General features: G+C 61.9%; 3 protein-coding genes across 13 annotated transcripts in view; 1 reads left to right on the top strand and 2 right to left on the bottom strand.

The window, feature by feature from the left end:
- Positions 1-607: 607 nt before the first annotated feature.
- On the bottom strand, positions 608-7,612 carry SIDT2 (SID1 transmembrane family member 2). Of its 7 annotated transcripts, XM_042034059.1 has the most exons (28): positions 7,142-7,571; positions 6,835-6,956; positions 6,529-6,690; positions 6,375-6,420; positions 6,179-6,280; positions 6,018-6,101; positions 5,760-5,871; positions 5,606-5,671; positions 5,412-5,505; positions 5,227-5,282; positions 4,952-4,963; positions 4,742-4,813; positions 4,586-4,660; positions 4,332-4,394; positions 3,824-3,945; positions 3,672-3,745; positions 3,514-3,580; positions 3,307-3,380; positions 3,063-3,186; positions 2,852-2,969; positions 2,641-2,777; positions 2,455-2,563; positions 2,301-2,377; positions 2,150-2,196; positions 1,769-1,874; positions 1,552-1,662; positions 1,356-1,469; positions 608-1,265 (listed from the first exon to the last, which is right to left on the bottom strand). In XM_042034059.1, the coding sequence occupies exons 1-28, from the start codon at positions 7,352-7,354 to the stop codon at positions 1,203-1,205; spliced, it is 2,622 nt and encodes an 873-aa protein (XP_041889993.1). In that variant the 5' UTR covers positions 7,355-7,571; the 3' UTR covers positions 608-1,202. The 7 variants fall into 7 exon arrangements, with proteins under 7 accessions (XP_041889993.1, XP_041889997.1, XP_041889995.1 ...); XM_042034063.1 differs by lacking the exon at positions 1,769-1,874 and having other exon boundaries at positions 7,142-7,612; XM_042034061.1 differs by lacking the exon at positions 4,332-4,394 and having other exon boundaries at positions 7,142-7,612.
- A 1,001-nt stretch (positions 7,613-8,613) lies between these two features.
- On the bottom strand, positions 8,614-17,294 carry PAFAH1B2 (platelet activating factor acetylhydrolase 1b catalytic subunit 2). Of its 2 annotated transcripts, none has more exons than XM_042034418.1 (6): positions 17,206-17,294; positions 14,717-14,804; positions 14,096-14,185; positions 13,162-13,278; positions 12,795-12,917; positions 8,614-12,233 (listed from the first exon to the last, which is right to left on the bottom strand). In XM_042034418.1, the coding sequence occupies exons 2-6, from the start codon at positions 14,795-14,797 to the stop codon at positions 11,955-11,957; spliced, it is 690 nt and encodes a 229-aa protein (XP_041890352.1). In that variant the 5' UTR covers positions 14,798-14,804; positions 17,206-17,294; the 3' UTR covers positions 8,614-11,954. The 2 variants fall into 2 exon arrangements, with proteins under 2 accessions (XP_041890352.1, XP_041890351.1); XM_042034417.1 differs by lacking the exon at positions 17,206-17,294 and adding an exon at positions 15,870-15,970.
- Positions 16,815-17,563, top strand: part of SIK3 (SIK family kinase 3) — a 70,960-nt gene continuing 70,211 nt past the window's right edge. For all 4 annotated transcript variants that reach the window (XM_042034415.1, XM_042034413.1, XM_042034414.1 and 1 more), the window contains exon 1: positions 16,815-16,946. The gene's annotated coding sequence lies outside the window, so the exon portion shown is untranslated. The remainder of the gene's footprint in view (positions 16,947-17,563) is intronic.

The raw sequence follows: 17,563 nt of genomic DNA, 5'->3' as shown, positions 1-17,563 counted from the left end.
CCAGCGGGGCCGGGGCCAGGGCGGAACCGGGCCGGGGACTGATGGAGTAAATCCTTTTATAGCCAGGCGGCAGCGCCGAGGGCTCCCGCCCTGACTTCATGGCTGGTTTTCCCGTGCGCTCACCGCCGGGAGCCGCGGCGGCCGCGCAGGGTCCCCCCGTGGGGATGCTGCGGGGGCACGGGTGACACCCACGGTGCCCGGCCGGAGCGGGCAGCGAGGCTGCGGCATCCCTCGGGCACCGCGCATGGGCATCCCGCAAATCCCGGGATTCCCTCTGCCCCGCGGGCACCAGCCGGAGCGGGTCAGGGCACAGCGGGGCACGCAGCAGCCCTGGCACCGCGCTGCGTTGATGCCACAGGGGGCCCCAGCCCCCAGGGAACTTCGCTGCCCGTTGAAGTGGGACCCCCCTGGGCACCCCCGGGGCTGCCAGTCCCCCCGTGCCTCACAGGACACCCCTAGCCTCTCCACACCTGCTCTCCAGGGCAGCATTTTCCAGCCCATCTCCCAAAATCCCGTGGGGAGAAGGAACCAGCGCCACAGCAGGGCCTGGCTGACAGCCGGTGGCAGCTGCCCCACGGGACCCCTGGCAGGCGGCAGCAGGCACAGGCAAAGTGCAGACACTTTAATGCGAGTCCCTTCCCAGCAGATCCACGCGCGGGGAACGCGGCACCTTGGTAGGGAGCGGCGACGGGGGCCCACTGCGGCCACCCCCCCCCGGACGCTGGAGGAGACACGAGTGGGGCCTCTCCGGCCACTGCCACCACCGTGCTGGCCCCACGCACCCCCACCTCCCACCCACTCGACTCAGGCACTGAAGAGAGACCCACACCCACGTGCTCAGGGGGCCACGGGGCTGCTGGCACGGCGCTCGCCCCAATCCCCCCCCCGTGCCCACGGGCACACGGACACGGACCAGCAGCAGCAGTCCCTTTTCCAGTGTCACTTGCCACCGAGGACGGATGCTCCGGTGGCCCCCCAGCCCCGTTTTTGGCTATGACGGGCCCAGGGATGGGCACAAAGCTCCTGGAGGGACCCGGCTGACAGGGAGGAGGCAAACCAGGACCCCCGGGCTGTGTGGGGAGGGGGACGGAGTGGCTGGCAAGACCTGCAGCACAGACATCCCTCCCCAGGGGTGGTTCCCCCTCCCCAGGCTGCAGCCGGGCATTTGGCACAGTCCCAGGGCAGCGGGTGGCTGCAGGCTCCTAGAAGACGTAGATCTTGTCCCGCTGGACACAGTCCAGGTCATCGTCCAGCGTCAGCAGCACCTGTGGAGCAAGGGGAGTGAGGGGAGCAGGGCCCTGGTGAGCTGGGGAACTGGGGACAGTGGCTGCTGCGCTGGTGGGACCAGCACCTACCAGGAAGGAGCCGAACATGGCGATGGAGGAGAGGAAATGCCAGATGTCGTGGTCATCAAAGAAGTCGAGCAGGATGCAGTCACGGTTGTGCTCCCGGGATTCAGCTGGCGTTTTCTGCCAGGCACAGGGCCAGTGTCACTGTGCCTGCCCATGGCCACCCTGCCCACCCCTCTGCCCGTGCCACCCTCCTGCTCACCTGCCAGGTGCTGAGCCCCTGGAAGAAGAAGAAGAGGGCAAAGCCCCAGACCACGGAGGTGCTGATGATGCAGAGCAGGGGGATGAGCTTGATGCGCTCGCCACTGCGGAGCTGCGGGAGAGGCCGGGATCAATGTGTAGGCAGGAGCTGGCAGCAGAGCCCATCCCTGCCCTGCCCTCCCTGCTGGGCCTGCGGGGGCCAGGGGCTCGACTCCCACCTTCATGATAATGTAGAAGGCGAAGTAGAGGAGGAGGTTGCAGATGCCGATGGCCAGCAGGTAGGAAGCGAAGTCATTGGGGCGGACAATGAGGCCGTAGGCAGCTCTGGGGAGGCAGTGGGGTCAGCCTGGCAGTGGGGTCAGCCTGGGGGTCCCCCTGCCATGCCTGCTGTCCCCCAAGCGCGTGTCTGCAGCCCCCAGGAGATCAGGCAGAGTGTGGGGACTCCAGGGTGCCACAGCTGCAGGGGGACCTGTCATGCTGGGCTCACAGCTGCCACGAGCTGCTTGTCCTCAGCTCAGCCCCGCGGAGTGGGGTGGGGGCAGCAGCAGGGATGGGGAGCAGCGGGGTGGGATCTGGCACGTGCCCAGCTCTGCACTCACAGCGACCAGTTGATGATGTTTCCCATGACCAGGAGCACCATTCGGTCCTGCAAAGGGCGAGGGGGCTGTGAGGGGTGGCGGGCAGCTGCTCTGGGGGGGGGCTGCCAGGGAGGGTCTCCACAGAGCCGGGGGCCCTGGTGCCAGCACTCACCACGTACATGGGCCCGCTGCACTGCCGGACGCAGTCCGTGTACAGCACGTGCAGGATCCTGCGCAGGATGCCCGAGTCTGCAGGGACAGGGGACGTGACACCGGAGGGCCACCACACTGCCCCCACCCCCCTCGCTCACAGTGCCCCCCCTCACCCAGCTTCCAGCGCCCCATGTAGTACAGCTGGGTGCTCAGCAGCAGCGTGGCCACGATGTGGATAACGGAGAAGACGATCCAGAAGGCCGTGTTCCCCTTCCCAAAGACCTGCGGGGCGAGCGGGGGGCGGGCAGTGAACTGTGGGGGGCCACCAGTCCCCCTCCCTCAGTGCCCACCGTACTCACCACGCCCACCACGGAGAAGAAGATGACGAGGGCCAGGCAGGCGTAGGCGCTGTAGGCGCTGGCATTGATGTCCGGATGGCGCTTCTGGTAGAGCTTCAGCATGCAGAGCCCCGCGATCATGTACATGAAGGACGTGTCTGCGGGGGGCACAGCGGTGAGAGGGGCGTGGGTGGCCCCGGTGTGGGCGGTGGGGAGCCAGGGGGGCACTCACCGAACTGGAAGTTGGTGTAGTTGGGGCAGACGTGGTAGCAGGCGCTGAGCAGCCCCTCCATCATGAGGGCGGTGCCCATGGCGTAGAAGAGCCCGAAGTGCTTGGGGATGCCGCACTCCTGGGGGGCGAAGGGACGGAGGGGCAGTGGGGGGTCCCAGGAGGCTGAGCCCCGCCAGGCAGCCCGAGCTCCCCAGGCAGCCGTGTCCCTTACCAGGGCGTGGGCGTCATTGCGCAGGAGCGCGCGGTTGTAGTTGATCTCGCGCTGCAGGATGATCAGCAGGAAGAGCAAACCCAGCAGGACGTAGCCCAGGTTGCTGAGGATGTTGTTGAAAGCGCTGCGAGGGGCAAGCCCCGGTGTGGGTGCTGCGGACCCGCCTCCCTCCCCGGGGTCCCGCTGCAGCCCAGCCCTGGGCACAGGGGACCTCCAGCCACCCTCCACTGTCCCCCCAACCCACCTGAGGTTCCCCAGGGGGTGGGCGCACAAGAAGTTGTAGTAGCAGATGTCCTGGTTGCCAGTGACATTCACCACCTGTGGGCACGAGCAGGGTGAGGGACACAGGGGACTCCCAGGGTTGTCCCCATCATGTTGGGGAGTGGGGTTTCGGACTGCAGTTCCCCAAGCTCCCAGGAGCCCCCCTCACTGCCGCCCTGGCCCCACTCACCGTCTGGTAGGTGATGACGAGCTGGACGACGGGGAGGGCATAGAAGACAGCAATGGTGGCGATGTTCCTGGGAGACAGCGGGGATGTCAGGGGGTCCCTGCTGTGCGCCCCAGGCTGGGACACTGCTTGGTGCCCCCTCCCCATTGCCTCCCACTCACCAGAAGTAGATCTGGTACTTCTTGCGCAGCACCCGCTTGTCCTTGCGCGCCAGGTCAGCCACGCACAGGTATTGCTGGAATGACAGGGGGTCAGGGGCTCGCCGGGCCAGCAAGGAGCAGCTGGCAGGGTTGGGGGCCGGGCAGGGACACACCTTGGTGCGGATGACATTCTTGTCGTAGTCAATGTCGGCCAGCGTGTCGTAGTCATCCTCCTCGATGGAGCTGAGCGAGTCCATGCGCGGCCGGCCGGCCACGTTCTCCAGTGACCGCTCCCCTGCGGCCGAGCCGGGGCCGTCAGCAGAGCCCCTGGGCCACCCGCCTCGGTGCCCACCCCGCAGGACCCCAATCATCCCCAATTAATCACTGGGCTGCCTCCCTGCTGACTCACACCGGGGACACACCTCAGCTCCCTACGGCCCTGCCCCGGGGACAGGTGGTGGCTGTGCCCATGCAGGCAAGCGCTGCCCCGTGCCTGGGACCCGGGGCTCTGCCACGTCGGGGACCACCAAGGGCCGGGTGGACAATGTCCTGCTCTGCAGCCCCTCAGGTGCTGCCCTTGCTCTGAGGGAGGGGAGCGGGGTGCTCTGTGCCCTGGGCACAAGCCTGGGCTGGGCAGATTTCACCCCAATTGGCCCGACCCTGCCCGGTACCAGCATCTACCCATGGCAATGCTCAGCGGCCTCATCGGGGTGGAGGGCGTGCGCCGCTTGAACTGCTCCTGCCCTTCAAAGGAAAGCCAGAGTTACTGGAGCAGAGCTCCCTGAGCTGTGTCACTGATGGAGACCCCGCTGGGGGCTGCACGGAGGGGCCGGCAGCCCCAGGACCCTTCCCGGAGATGGAGGGGGCAGAGCCAGGATGTCACCGGGCACGAGGCTCCGCAGGGCTGCGGCCACACCAGTGGCCCCACAACTCACCCACATAATTGTAGGAGACTTCTGCCGAGCCCAGGCTGTCCGTGATGCCCTCGGTGCTGCTGGAGGAGCCATTCCCTGCAAGGACAAGGACAGGCAGAGGGTGGGCACAGCCCATGGGCAGGGGGTGAGGGACGGGGGACAGTGCATGGCACTCACCAAAGGAGCCGTAGCCGTAGCTGTCGTAGGGGCCATGGTTCAGGAAGGAGTCAGGGATGCTGCGTGAGTGACCTGTGGGACAGGAGGGTTCCTGTCACCCTTGGTGGCACCCCTGTCCCTGGGCTGCACGGCCCTTGGACACAAAGCAGCTCCCAGCACCCTGCCCTGGCATGGGGCAAGTTCAGAGCCAAGGACAGAGCTGGCACCTACCCAGGAGTGATGCTGGGAGTCCCCGGAAAGTCACGGGAAGAAAGAGACAGACCTAGTGAGATGCAAAGCCCCAGCACAGCCCTGCCAGCCCCACAGCAGAGAAGTCTGGGACTTCCCTGTCCCCCTGACACTGGGATTTGTCCCCAGGGACTCAGGGGGACAGTGGGGAACTCCTGCAGAGTCAGAGGCTTTGGCACAGGCTCAAGAGGGCAGAATAACCAGGAATTCCCCAGGCAGATCCCTCCGTGCTGCTGGCTGCTGCCTCTAGCCCTCACCTGTGTCCAGGTTGGGCGAATCCATGGCTGCCAAGAGCCCCTTCCTCTTGTGCTGCCTGCAGAGGGAAACAGCTGTCAGCCTGTTTGTGCCACTGCTGGGGCGAGGGGACACAGCCCGAGGGCCCCCACCAGGGCTGTGCCCACGGGCTCAGCACCCAGAGGGGCAGCGACACCCGGGCACTCACCGGCAGCTCTCCCAGCAGGCGATGAGCAGCGTGAGGACATAGAAGGAGAGGAAGATGCCGAGACAGAAGAGCACACTGCGCACATAGGCCTCAGCTGTGCAGAGCCAGGACAGGCTCTCAGCAGGGGTGGCACCTCGGGGGACCTGCCACGGGTCCCTGCAGAGCCCAGCACCCCCAGCCCCTCCCGGACTCACAGGTTATGGCAGGTGACACCATCACCTCCAGTGTCTTCTGCCGGTTGTGCTGATCCACGGGTTCATCTGAAGAAGGCAGGGACAGGGCTCAGCTCTTTGTCCTGTCCCCAGCTTGTCCCCACACACAGCCCATGGTGGCAGCCCCGCTGCAAACCTGGAGAGGCATCCTTGGAGAGGGGGTAGTAGGGCAGAGGCCCCCCGCACACCTCGTCCTCCGTCTTCACCACCACCACCACATAGAAGCTATGGCTGGGGAAATCCTTCTTCTGCAGCAAGAGACGGGGGTCAGCAGAGCCCAGCAGGGGATCTCCCATGCCAGAGGTTATCCCAGGGATATCCTTGTGGGCTCTGGTAGCCAGCGGTACCTGGCAGCACCAGGCAGGGACCGGGAGCGGCTCAGCCCTGTGCCCACCTGCACCGTGATGGCCGCCTTCTTCGTCATGGTCTGGTACATCCCGATGAAGGCCACGTTGTTGTCCAGGTCGTAGACGGGGCACTGCGGGGGCAGAGGGGCCGTCAGGCCCACCAGGCACCACGGGTCACCCAGAGAGGAGACCCACTGCCCAGACCTACCAGGATGTCCTGGATGGAGATGACGGAGCAGGGGAAGGCCATGGCCGAGGTCACCTTCACAATCACTGAGTCCACCTCCTCAGGGAACTCATACTTGAAGTACTGTGGGGAGAAAGGGCCTGTTGGTGCCACGGTGGCCACACTCCCCTCCTGGGTGCATTCCCCTCCCGTGCCACGCCATGCCAGCTGCCCTCACCTGTGGCTGGGCGGCCGTGGCGTTGAAGCTGAACCTTTCATTGGTCCTGCAGAGAGCACGGGAAAGGCGATGGGTGGCGAGGGGAGCCCAGAGCCCCCGCAGCCCCCACAGGCAGCAGGCAGGGAGCGGGAGCGGGGCACAGGGCTCCCCTCACCGCAGCACAAAATTCTCCACGCGGGTGACCCGCAGCTGGTAGGAAGTGTTGAGGGAGAGCGTGGAGACATCCACGTAGAAGTGCTGGGTCTCCACCTCGGCCTTGGTCTGCGGCTGGCAGAGCGTGCGGCTCACCTCCTGGTACGCGTATTTCCGCTGGTACCTGGGCAGGGAGAGCCGTGTGCGCCCACCGACCCTGCTGGGGACCCCTGCCTGGGGCATCCCAGCCTGGGGAATCCCTGCAGGGGACATCCCTACATGGGACATCCCTGCACGGGGAATCCCTGCCTGCCCTGCTGGTACTCACAGGCCCCGGAGGATGAGCGGCACCTGGAAGGAGACCACCGCCTCCTTCTGCCTCACCACGAAGAGGACGGGCCGGTCCTTGTGGTCCGAGAGGACGTTGACCGACACCCGCACGCCCTCGGTCTGCGGGAACAGGGGCAGGTGAGGCGTTGGCCGGGCAGGTCGGGCCGCGGCAGCTCGAACCGAAGGCTGGACTTTGCTCGGCCGCCGTGGCAGAGGCTGCCGTGCCCCGTGCACCCCACAGCCCCGGCAGCCCTGCGGAAGGTCAGCCCGCGGGGGACGTGGCGGTGGTGACCACCCCGACTCACCCTGTTCCTCCGGACGCTGTGGTTGAAGGCGTAGATGTTGAGCAGGTTGGCGTCCACCCAGTCGATGTAGGTGGTGTTGAACTGCGCTTCCTTTTCCTGCACGTCGCGGTCCCTGCGCGGCTGGAGCTGGAGCTGGGGCCGGACGGGCGGCGGGGACAGCAGTGCCCCGGCCAGCAGCGCCCAGGCCAGCGCGGCCGCCCCGGCGCCCGACATCCCGCCAGCATCCCCGGCCAAGGTCCGCGGGGCGGGACGGCACGGACGGGACGGGTCGGCACGGGGCGGGATGGGGCGCTCAGCCGGGGCGCTCCGCCGGGGCGCGCTGCCCCATGGCCGGGCCGTGCGGGCGCTGCTGGGGGCGCGGAGCCGCTGCCGGTGCCGATCCCGCTGCCGATCCCGGTCCCTCTCCCCTTCCCGTTCCGCACCGCGGTAAACACGGACCGGCGGTGACGTCAGGCCCGTCGCACGCCGAGGGCCCGGCCGGGGAAGTGACGCGGCGGGCGGGGCGGGGGGACCGGCCCGAGCCCGGGGGAGCGGCGCGACCGGGACCCCCGCCCCGGGGCACCGAGCCCCGTGCGCGACCCCGCATTGACATTTATATCTCCACAGGGGACCGCACAGGGGAAGCCCTGCTCTGTAGGGGAGCCCCCGTCCCGTATAAAACCCCATAAGGGAGCTCTGCTCTATATGGGACCCCACAGGGGAAGCCCTGCTCTATAGGGGAGCCCCAAGCCCATATAGGACCCCGGCTCCGAAGGGGAGCCCCTGCTCCTTATGGGATCCTGTACAGGAAGCCCAGTTCCCTGCAGAACCCCACAGGAAAAGTTCTGGTCTATAGGGCAGCTCCCACCCTATAGAACCCTATAGGGGAGCCTTGTCCTGTGTAGTACCCCATAGGGGAGCCCCTGCTCCATAGGAGACCCCATATGGAGTCCCTGCCCCACAGGGAAGCCCCGGTGCCATGTAGCACTGTGGACACCCACCCAAACCCCTTGCCCAGCCTGCCTGCCCCCAAAGTCCATGAGAACACGGAAGAATCCTGTCAGGCAATGGCTCTGCCCCATCCCTTTCTCCTGCTGCTCTCTGGATTGCCACCGGGGTTCCTGCAGCCTCTCCTGTTTGTAGCACCCGTCACCACCAGAGATGGAATAATTCAAAATAACTTGGGAGTTTTCCCATGCTTGGGGGAAGCCGGAGTGATGCCACACTGCATTTATGGTGTGTCTCCCAAAGCACCCCCCATCCCAGCTGTTGCCAAGCCTCTGGCTTCCAGGCCTCTCTCCAACAGCTCTGTGGCTTTCATATCACATTTTATTTGCCTGCAGTTGGGGGTTCTGATTCTAAATCCCCCTCTGGGGTGCTCAGCCCCGTGTCACCTCACTCAGAGCCACTTCCTGGGCTGGCTGTGACATCCAGGACCGCTGCCGCTGGCATCCTGCTCTGCTCCACGGGACAAATGCCACGAGACAAGGCACTGCTGCTATTGTGCACTTTATTTCTCCGGGCCCTCCTGTCCCTGAGGATCCCACAGTTTGGACAGTCTGCCCGTTGTTTCCAGGTGCAGGTGGTGACGCTGGCGGCAGATGGGACAACCTCAGGGACAGACATGCGGGAAGAGAAGCAGAATTCCGACCGACTCCTCAGCTCTGATGGAACTCGAGTCGCCTCTTGTGGGATGGCTGTGAGCGGGATTGCGTGGGGATGTGCACTCCCTGTTTGTTCCAGGGCCATTAGAGATAAATCACTTGGGAATCAAATACAAGCCAATGTCCTGTCGAGGGCCAAAATAAACCAGTTCCCTTCACCTGCAGCACCATGCTCACAGGTTTGGGTGCAGCACCCAGATCTGCACGGGGAAAGGAGGAAAAACAGACTAAACCAGCCCCAAACGGAGTGGGGAAAGCAGGAATTAAACGAGGAGCAAAGGATCTGGGTGAGCACAACTCCCAGAGCCGGGGAGGACCCGCACTGGGAGGTTTGGCAGCACCTGCCCGGCCCCGTGGAGACTTCCAGGAGTGACCGAGACAGGGCAGGAGACGGCTGGGCACACACACACACACACACACACAGGCTGCGACACGGTGGGTGAAACATTGACATTTATATCGAAATATGCACTAACAGTGACTTCTACCAGCCGATGCATTTTTGCCAAAGCAGAATCACAATGGTTGTGTCCTGGGGAAGGCTTGGGGCAGCGGGTGGACAGTGAGGGGAGGTACAGGGGCCTCCCCGCTCCTGCCTCACCCTCCCCCGGCACCTCACAAGACTCTGCCATTTCACATCTTTTGTTTGTTTTCCTCTCTGCTGCATAAACACGAAACTGGACACGCTCACTCAGAGGAGGCCACAGCTCCAGCCCAGCCCCGTCCCAAGGGACATCCAGAGCTGGAATTGAAGTTTTCTCACAGGAGGCACGCGGATTTCAGCACTAGGTGAGCAGGAGGCAGAACCCCTCTTGCCCACAACACCTCTCAGGTGAGCAGGGCAGTTTCCTGCCAGGCAGCAACAAGCAGAGCCAAGAGCACTGAACCAGCACAGAGTGTGGCACCTCAGCAAGCCAAGCCTAAGCAGAGCCAGCAGAGCCTCTCCAGAGCCTGCCAAATTCCCCGGTCCACTCGGCACCCTGCCAACAGGGCTGGCTCACAGCGAGCACAGGGTGCCGAGCGAAGTGGGAGCTTTACTGGAGAGGACATTCCTGGTTAGCGTCTCTTCAGCCAAATGCAGCAGCAGCAGCAGCAGGGAGGGAGGGAAGCAGGGGTGCAGAGATTAAACTAGCACACAGCCTTTTCTCGCAAGCCTGGAGATGGAAAGCTCTCAGGGGGCAAGAATGGGGTTTATGCTGGCTCCCTGGGAGGGCTTGGGATGGGATAAGCCCTTCCCCAGGAATTCTCCACTGCAGTATACTTTTAACATCTGATTTTCCACTTGCCCTTTCCCAATTTTTCCAGTCAGAACCTTATGGGAAGCGTGAGCAGTGTTCCCTCAAAGCCTGCCCTGCAAGGCCGTGGAGCTCCAGGGAGCAGCACCCCTGGTCTGGATCATGGGGGTAGAACAGGATCCCTCCTCTCCCATGGCACTCTGCAACTCCCTGCTTCTGATCCTGGCCAGGGGAACGCTTCACCTTTCCTTCATCTGTGTGTAGATCACATATACTGGAAACAAAACACACACTATGCATGCAATCCAGGCAGGAATCCTGCTATGATCAAATCTACAGGAGGGGGATGAGGTGGGACATTAGGGGATTCCTCAACGCTAGGTCAGAGTTACACACCAGCCCCTTGGCTGCAGCAAAGGGCAGACAGACTATGTACAGTACCTATGGGCTCCAGCAAAGCCACCTGACACCTGAACACCCCTCCCTTGGAGCACGGAGTGGAGCTCTCCGTTCCTCCCAGGTTTACCCGCCTGGAATCCCGCGGGAAGCACAAACCCAGCGTGGCACCACTGAGCTCCAGCTCCAGCAGGTAAGGCAGGGAGGAACAGACTTGGTTTAAAATAGGTTATCTGCAAGTTATCAATTCATCTAGGGCTCTGCTTCTCAGGTCCAAACCATTTCTTTCTGGAAGAGAAGCTATCAGTTTTAAATGAAAAGTTGTTTCACTACAACCAGCCGTCTGACCTACAAACCAAACCAAAACCCACTGAGCCACAGCCCTTTAGGAGGGCACCTGCCCCTCTGGCTGCCTTGCTAGAGGTGAGGAGCAGCGTCCAGGGCAGGAGAAGCTACGCCTTCACTTCTTACTCTAAGAGGCTGTAGTTGCTCAAATGTTTATACAAGTAAACCAGTAGTGATAAGGAAATATACACCTTGGGATCTGTAAAGCTTCAGAGTGATTTAGGCCTTGCAGCCAGGGGCTCTTCATGTGGGTTTGCTTTAGAAAAAAAGGATGTAACAGTCATACTTAATAAAAAAATAGAAAAAAACACTGCCAAGAGCCTGGGCACCTCAGAGGGATGTCTGTCAGTTCCAGAGGAGCGAGACTGCTAATTACTGGATCATTAAAATCCTACACTGAGCAACTGCTAAAAGCCAGCAACATCACGGGCAGCAGGAGCAGGGGCCAGCAGCAGCACCCAAACGGGAGCGTTCCCAGGAGAGCTGCGTGGGAGGGAAGGTGCCCCCGCTAGCAGGACTGGGGAAACGAGCACGAGACAAGCACTGGGGAGTGTTACACGAGTTCAGGTAACTGTTTGCTTCTTTAAATTTCTGAATTCCAGTTTCAAGCTGCTTCAGGAAAGGAGTGAGAAAGCAACACGTGTCATTTAACCCCCCCCAGTAAAAAAACAAACAACAAACAAACAACCAAAAAAAAACCCCAAACAAAAACAAAAACAAAAACAAACCAAAACCGCCTAAAAGGTGGAACCGAGTTTGGAAAAATGCATCTGTTCTGGCTTTTGCAAGTGGAATGTGATTCTTGTTCCCAGGCAAATACACAGAGCACGATGGCTGCAGCCAGGAACGGTGAGCCAGGAGCGGGCTGTCGGACAGGCTACAAGGGGTCTAGGACAACCACAGAGCAACAAGACATGAGAGGGGCACAGAGTGACAGTCCTGTTCTCGTTTTAAATGAGGAATGGTTTAAAAGTAAAACTCTTCAGCTAATTTCCTCCTGCAATAAAACCAACCCAGCTGGCCCTCGTATGTACAAGACCAGTTAAACATGAGCCTTCCCCCTCAAAACACTAGGTACGGACATCCGGTAACATTCTACAATGGAAAGTGCTTTAAGAAAGAAGGATTCTGTAGTGCCAGTGACAGAACTGATCTGATGGGCTGGATGATGCTCTCCACGCTGACAGCAGCGACTCAGGCCAGGGCAGCTCGTTTCTCCTCGGGGGTCTCCTCCAGCAGCTGCATGATCAGTTCATGGAGGGGCTTGCAGACCTTGGCATAGCCCCCGCCCGTCAGGTGCAGGAAGTCGAACATGTCGTGGTAGGAGATGGTGCCATCCGAGTGCACGAAGCCCACGTCCACGTCCAGCAGCTGCACGTTGGGCAGTTTGGGGAGCGAGGCTTTGAGCAGATGGTTCACCATGGCGTTCTTCTGCCGCAGCGGGTTTGGCTTCTCTCCACGAGGTAGCAGGCCCTGGCACAAGAGGAGGCAGAAAAGAGCTTTGTGTGACTGATGTTATCAGGAGCCCTCCCTTCCCTTCCAATTCGGGCTGCCTGTCAAGGTTTAGGATGTCTGTGACAAGAGGAACTCATTCTTTGAATCAGAGTTTGTCCGTTCAGGCCTAATGTGAAATGCAAGTGAAGGAGCCAGATGAGCTACGAGCATTGACTGGCAGGGAAACTGCTTTCTTTTATTTTTTAAATGTATCAGCCTGAGCTCTTTCCATACACTTTCAGCTCCTCAGCTAGACAAGCAGCAGCTTCCTTAGGACAAGGAAGCCAACTAGGATTCCCAATGCCAGCTGGGATTTGGGGACCTATTTTCCCCTCACAGGACTTCCTCAGCAACATTAATAAGTGAGATAGTTACTGGGAATGAGTCCACCCAGCTCTGGAGGGGCCAAAGGAGGGCTCTTGCAAAGCCAAGCCAGTGAGGGGAGGCACAAAGCAGAGGACAGATCAAGGGACTGCCCTCTCAGCACTGACCAGTGACTCCCAGTAAGGCAGAGGCACAGCCCAGGGAGCAGGGACGTACCAGCACGATCACTTTGGCCTGTGGCTGCTGGGTGTTTATCAGGCGCACGATGGCCTCGATTCCCCCTGCGACTTCTTCTGCTGTGTTTTCATGGTTATTTGTTCCAACCCAAACAACAATGACCTGCAAGGAGAAAAAAATGTTTGCAGTTTTTCCAGAACAAGTGGTAACAGGGCTGATGACCCTGAAATCTCTGCGTAAACATCATCTGTGGCCAGAGAACTGCAGGGAGAGTTGGGCTGAAGAGTTCAGCCCCGGGGCTGGCAGTGCTCACTGCTCTCAGAGGGAAGGCACTTGTGCCAGGCCTGCAGCTGCAGGTGTCCTTCACCGTGCACCTGGATATCCTCACTAACTCTGCAGCTCGTACCTTGGGCTTAATGTTCTCCAGTTCACCGTTCTTCAGTCTCCATAGAACATGTCCCGTGGTGTCTCCACCAATCCCAAAATTCAGTGCATGGAGCGGTGAGAAGAGCTCTCGCCAGATCTGCAAGCAGAAATCAAGGCGCTGTTTTAGAGCAGCATCCTGGCTGCGAGGCAAAGACACCACACGGTGTCCTCAAGGTCACTGAGAGAGCCACGAGCCCTGCTCTGAAAACTCACTCCACAAAGGGAATTTAGACAAGGGATGAGGTTTTATTTGGAATCAGAAGAGATGGAGCTGCTGATGTTCAAGCCCTCAGACCTGGCACAAAGGAAGGAAAGATCTCCGGAGCAGTGATTTGCTGAACTCATCAGAGCCCCAGAGTGCTGATCTATTGCAGATCACGGTGTTCCTAAGGCACTGTGCCTTTGAAGAAGGAATCTATGACCTGATTAAATCCTTCTCATCCCCAGGTAACAAAACTAGAACAAAGGGAAGCAGCTCTTGCAGAACAAAACAAGTCAGCTGCCACCATGGCAGAACAGAACTCTTCTTTCCCTCCAGAGTTTTAGGGAAGAACCAGTGGATCAATGCTTCTGGCACCCTGAATTCTACAGGGCTAAGTGTGTTCTGGCCACGCCAGTACAACCAGAGGGAATTCGATGGCCCTCAGGAGGCTGGAATCTGAGAGCCGAGGGGCTGTGCATGTGTGCCAAAATGGAGGCAGTTGGTGGTGGCCTCAGAGAGGGAGGCAAGAGCAGCAAGGTAAAGCAGTGTCCAGGCAACGGGGAGTTCAGGAAGCAGGGCAGGAATGCCTCAGGAGACGGCAGCGAAAACGGGAACAGTGGAAATCATCAGTGCTACACGTGATCAGCAGCTACTGGGTTAGAGAGAGATGCTCCCATTGCTCTAATCCACCCCTCCCCTCCTCTATTCCTACCTCATACTGCTGTAGCAACTGCACCATGGAGTCCCCCACGAAGAGCACGTCGGGCTCCTTGTCCTTGCAGTCCAGGACAAACCGATTGTGCTGTTAAAGAGAGAAGCAAGTGAGCTCCAGGTGACAATTCCTCCTGGGCATCCATCCCTGCTGCAGGACAGGGACAGCTGCCCAACCAGTTTCCCCTGCTGCCATGCCCTCCAGCACCCTTGCCTGCATTAACCCCTGAGCTGCTGGACACTGCTCCCAACTCCAAAACCCCCAGGAGGATCCCGGGTTGGATGAAACTTGGCATGGTTTAGTTTATGGCCATTGCTCCTCATCCTGTTACTGAGCATCACTGAACAGAGTCTGGCCCATCCTCTGACACCCCTTGGAGACATTTGTATGGATTCATGGGATCCCCTTTCAGTCTTGTCTGGACTAACCCGGCCCAGCTCCTGCAGGCACTCCTCATTAGAGAGAGGCTCCAGACCCTTCTTCCTTTGCTCCATCACGACAGGACACGCAGGTGTGACAGCCACGAGCTCCAGGCTGTTGTGACCTCGGGGTCCCAATCGTGGCCTGGGCAGCACTGGCCCAACATCCCCCCAGTACCGAGGATCCACCTGCCAGCCTTACCTGTGACATCCACCTGTCATCGCCCTGAATGTCCTCAGCTGCGTGTGGGACTGCTGCCGGGTTGGAGTCCCCCATGGCCATTCTGTTCCTGTGGAAAGAACAGCTCACACCCACTGCTTCCAGCAGCTCCCGCAGTGCCAGGGCTGGGAAAAGGCTGCTGGAATCCCCTGCACAATTCCTGCCTTATTCCTGTGGGTGCTGACAGCTGGATGACAACAACAACAACACGGATGTTGCTCCACGCCAGAGTGACTCTGCACCAGACATTCCCCTGGAGCCAGGCACCGACGGACATCCCGGCACGGAGAACAAAGCACAGCTCCGAGGATGCTCTGCAGACCCACACCTGAGCCACGCAGGGCTTCATGAACTCAGCAACAAACGCTGAGACTCTGAGGATAAGCCCCTGGATAAGCCCAGAGATCCAGCTCACAGCTGCTGAGCTCCACGGCCCAGGTGGATAATCTGGCTCCGGGAGCAGCGCATCGTGGTGGGGCTGATCCCAGAATCCCAGAACCGCTACGAGTTGGGAGGGATCTCTGAAGATCATCCAGTCCAACTCCGTTGCCAAGGCAGGGTCACCTGGAGCAGGCGACACAGAAATGCATCCAGGGGGGTCTGGAATGGGCCCAATGAGGGAGAATCCAGGCCCATCCCCGGTCAGCTGTTCCAGTGCTCTGCCACCCTCCGTGGAAAGAAGTTCTTCCCCATGCTGTGGCGGAATTCGCATTTCAGTTTATGGCCACTGCTCCTTGTCCTGTGGCTGGGCATCACACAGCAGAGTCTGGCACCATCCTCTGACACCCCTCGGAGGTATTTGTACGGATTGATGGGATCCCTCCCACTATTCCTTTCTCCACACTGACCAGGCCCAGCTCCCAGCTCTCCCCGGCAAAGAGATGCTCCAGCCCTTCACCATCTTTGCAGATCCCGAAGGATCTACAGCGGGACGAGCAGCGGGATGATGCTTCCCGCGGCCGCCGCCTGCAGCCCGGTGGGCGCACACCGCGCCCCGCGCCCATCGCGGCGGGCTGGGCTGAGCAGGGCGGGTTCCCACCGCGTCCCCCTCCCTTTCCCCCTCCCGCTGCCGCCCGCCCCCCGCGCCGGTGTCCCGGGCCGGCCCCGCCGCGCCCCGCGGTCCCCCCGCACTCACGGCGGCTGCGGCTCCTTCCCCCGCGACTCCATGGCGGGCGCGTCCCCTCCGCTCGGCCCCGCGCCTGCGCCGCTTCCGCTTCCGCTTCCCCCGCGCGCGCCCCGGCCGCCGCTTCCGCCCCGCGCCCGCGGAAGTCCCGCCCCTCCGCCGTGACGTCACTGCACAGCTCCCGTGACGTCATGCCGCCCCGGTGGCGAGCGATGGAGTCACTCCCTGATGGAGTGACGTCACAAGGAACCCTTTTCCTATTTACCGCGGGTTTCACCCTAAAGCCGCAGCACCTCCTGCTCCTCGCCATGACGTCGTTCTCCCACCCCTGACGTCATTCTCCCGCCACGATGAGGCGTGACCTGCATGTGGGCGGTCCCTGATGTCCCCGCAAGGAGTGATGTCACAAGTTTCCCATTATCTGTGGGTTTTGCCCCAAAACTGAAGCCGCTCTCTGGCCCCAGGGGGGCACCAGATGGGGCAGCCTCGCCATGACGTCATTCAGCTATCCCCACTGGGGAGTGACGTCAGACTCTTCTCCCATATCTCACTGGTTTCGCCCCAAGTCTGCAGCACCCACTGCCCACCGCGGCCCCTCTCTGTGACGTCATTCTACATCCCCGCAACGTCATTGTCCTCCCGAGGTGAGGCGTGACGTCACGAGCAGCAAGTTTCCCATTTCCCGCGGGTTTCTCCCCAAACCCGCAGCGCGCCTCTCTCCCCCGGCCCGCCGCCAGGGGGCGCCGTGCCCGGCCCGCTCTCCGTGACGCGCGCGGTGACGTCAGGGCCCCGCCCCCGTCGCCATGGCAGCCGCCCGCCCCCCGGCGCCCCCCCGCGGATGAGCTCACGCGGTGCCGCAGCCCCGCGGGGGGGTTCGCTCCGCGCGACAAGATGGCGGCGGCGGCGGCTGCGGCGGGAGGAGGCGGCGGAGCGGGGGCTCCCCCCGCGGCCCCCCGGCTCTCCCCGGCCCCGCCGCCCCCGCGGCCCCCCGGGCCCGCCCGCATCGGCTACTACGAGATCGAGCGCACCATCGGCAAGGGCAACTTCGCCGTGGTGAAGCTCGCCACGCACCTGGTGACCCGCGCCAAGGTGAGTCCCCCGCGGGGGTCGCGGCGCTGCCCCGGTGAGCGGGGAGGGAGCGGGGAGCGGCCCCGAGCCTCGCCACCCCCGAGCGGGCGCTGCCGGGGAGCGGGGCCGCTGTCACGGGTGACACGGGTGTCCCCGCGGGTCCCGTGGCACCGAGATAACGTGGAGGTGGAGCGGGGGGGATGCTCCCGTGGTACCCGGGGATGCTCCCGGCGTACCGGGGGGGACACGGAGGGCAAGCGGGGAACAGGTCGTTTCTTACCGAAACGGTGAGAATCGATCGTGGCCGAGTCTTCAGGGCCGTGAGGAAGCGCAGGGAATAGCGCGAGGAAGGGCCTCCCGAGGGAGCGGCGAATCCAGGTGGATCCAGGTACGGGCGCGCTCCCAGGTGAGCCCCGGAAGATGGCAGGAGATCCGGGTGGATCCAGGCACGGGCGAGCCCTGGAGCACGGCAGGAGATCCGTGAGGAACGGCAGTATCGCTGCTGTACTCCTGATCGTGCCCGTGACACCGAGCTCCCGGAGAGGGCTTGTCCTGCTGCATGCACCAGTGCTGCTACACCGGGATCTTCCCGGGAGCTGCGGCAGGAGGAGAGCTGCTGGAAGCAGGGCTGGCATGAG

Source organism: Corvus kubaryi, unplaced genomic scaffold (assembly GCF_017639235.1).
Source record: "Corvus kubaryi isolate FWS band 111438036 unplaced genomic scaffold, C.kubaryi_AGA036_p1.0 37367, whole genome shotgun sequence".
NCBI lineage: Eukaryota > Metazoa > Chordata > Aves > Passeriformes > Corvidae > Corvus > Corvus kubaryi.
This window is presented reverse-complemented; position numbering and strand designations above follow the sequence as displayed.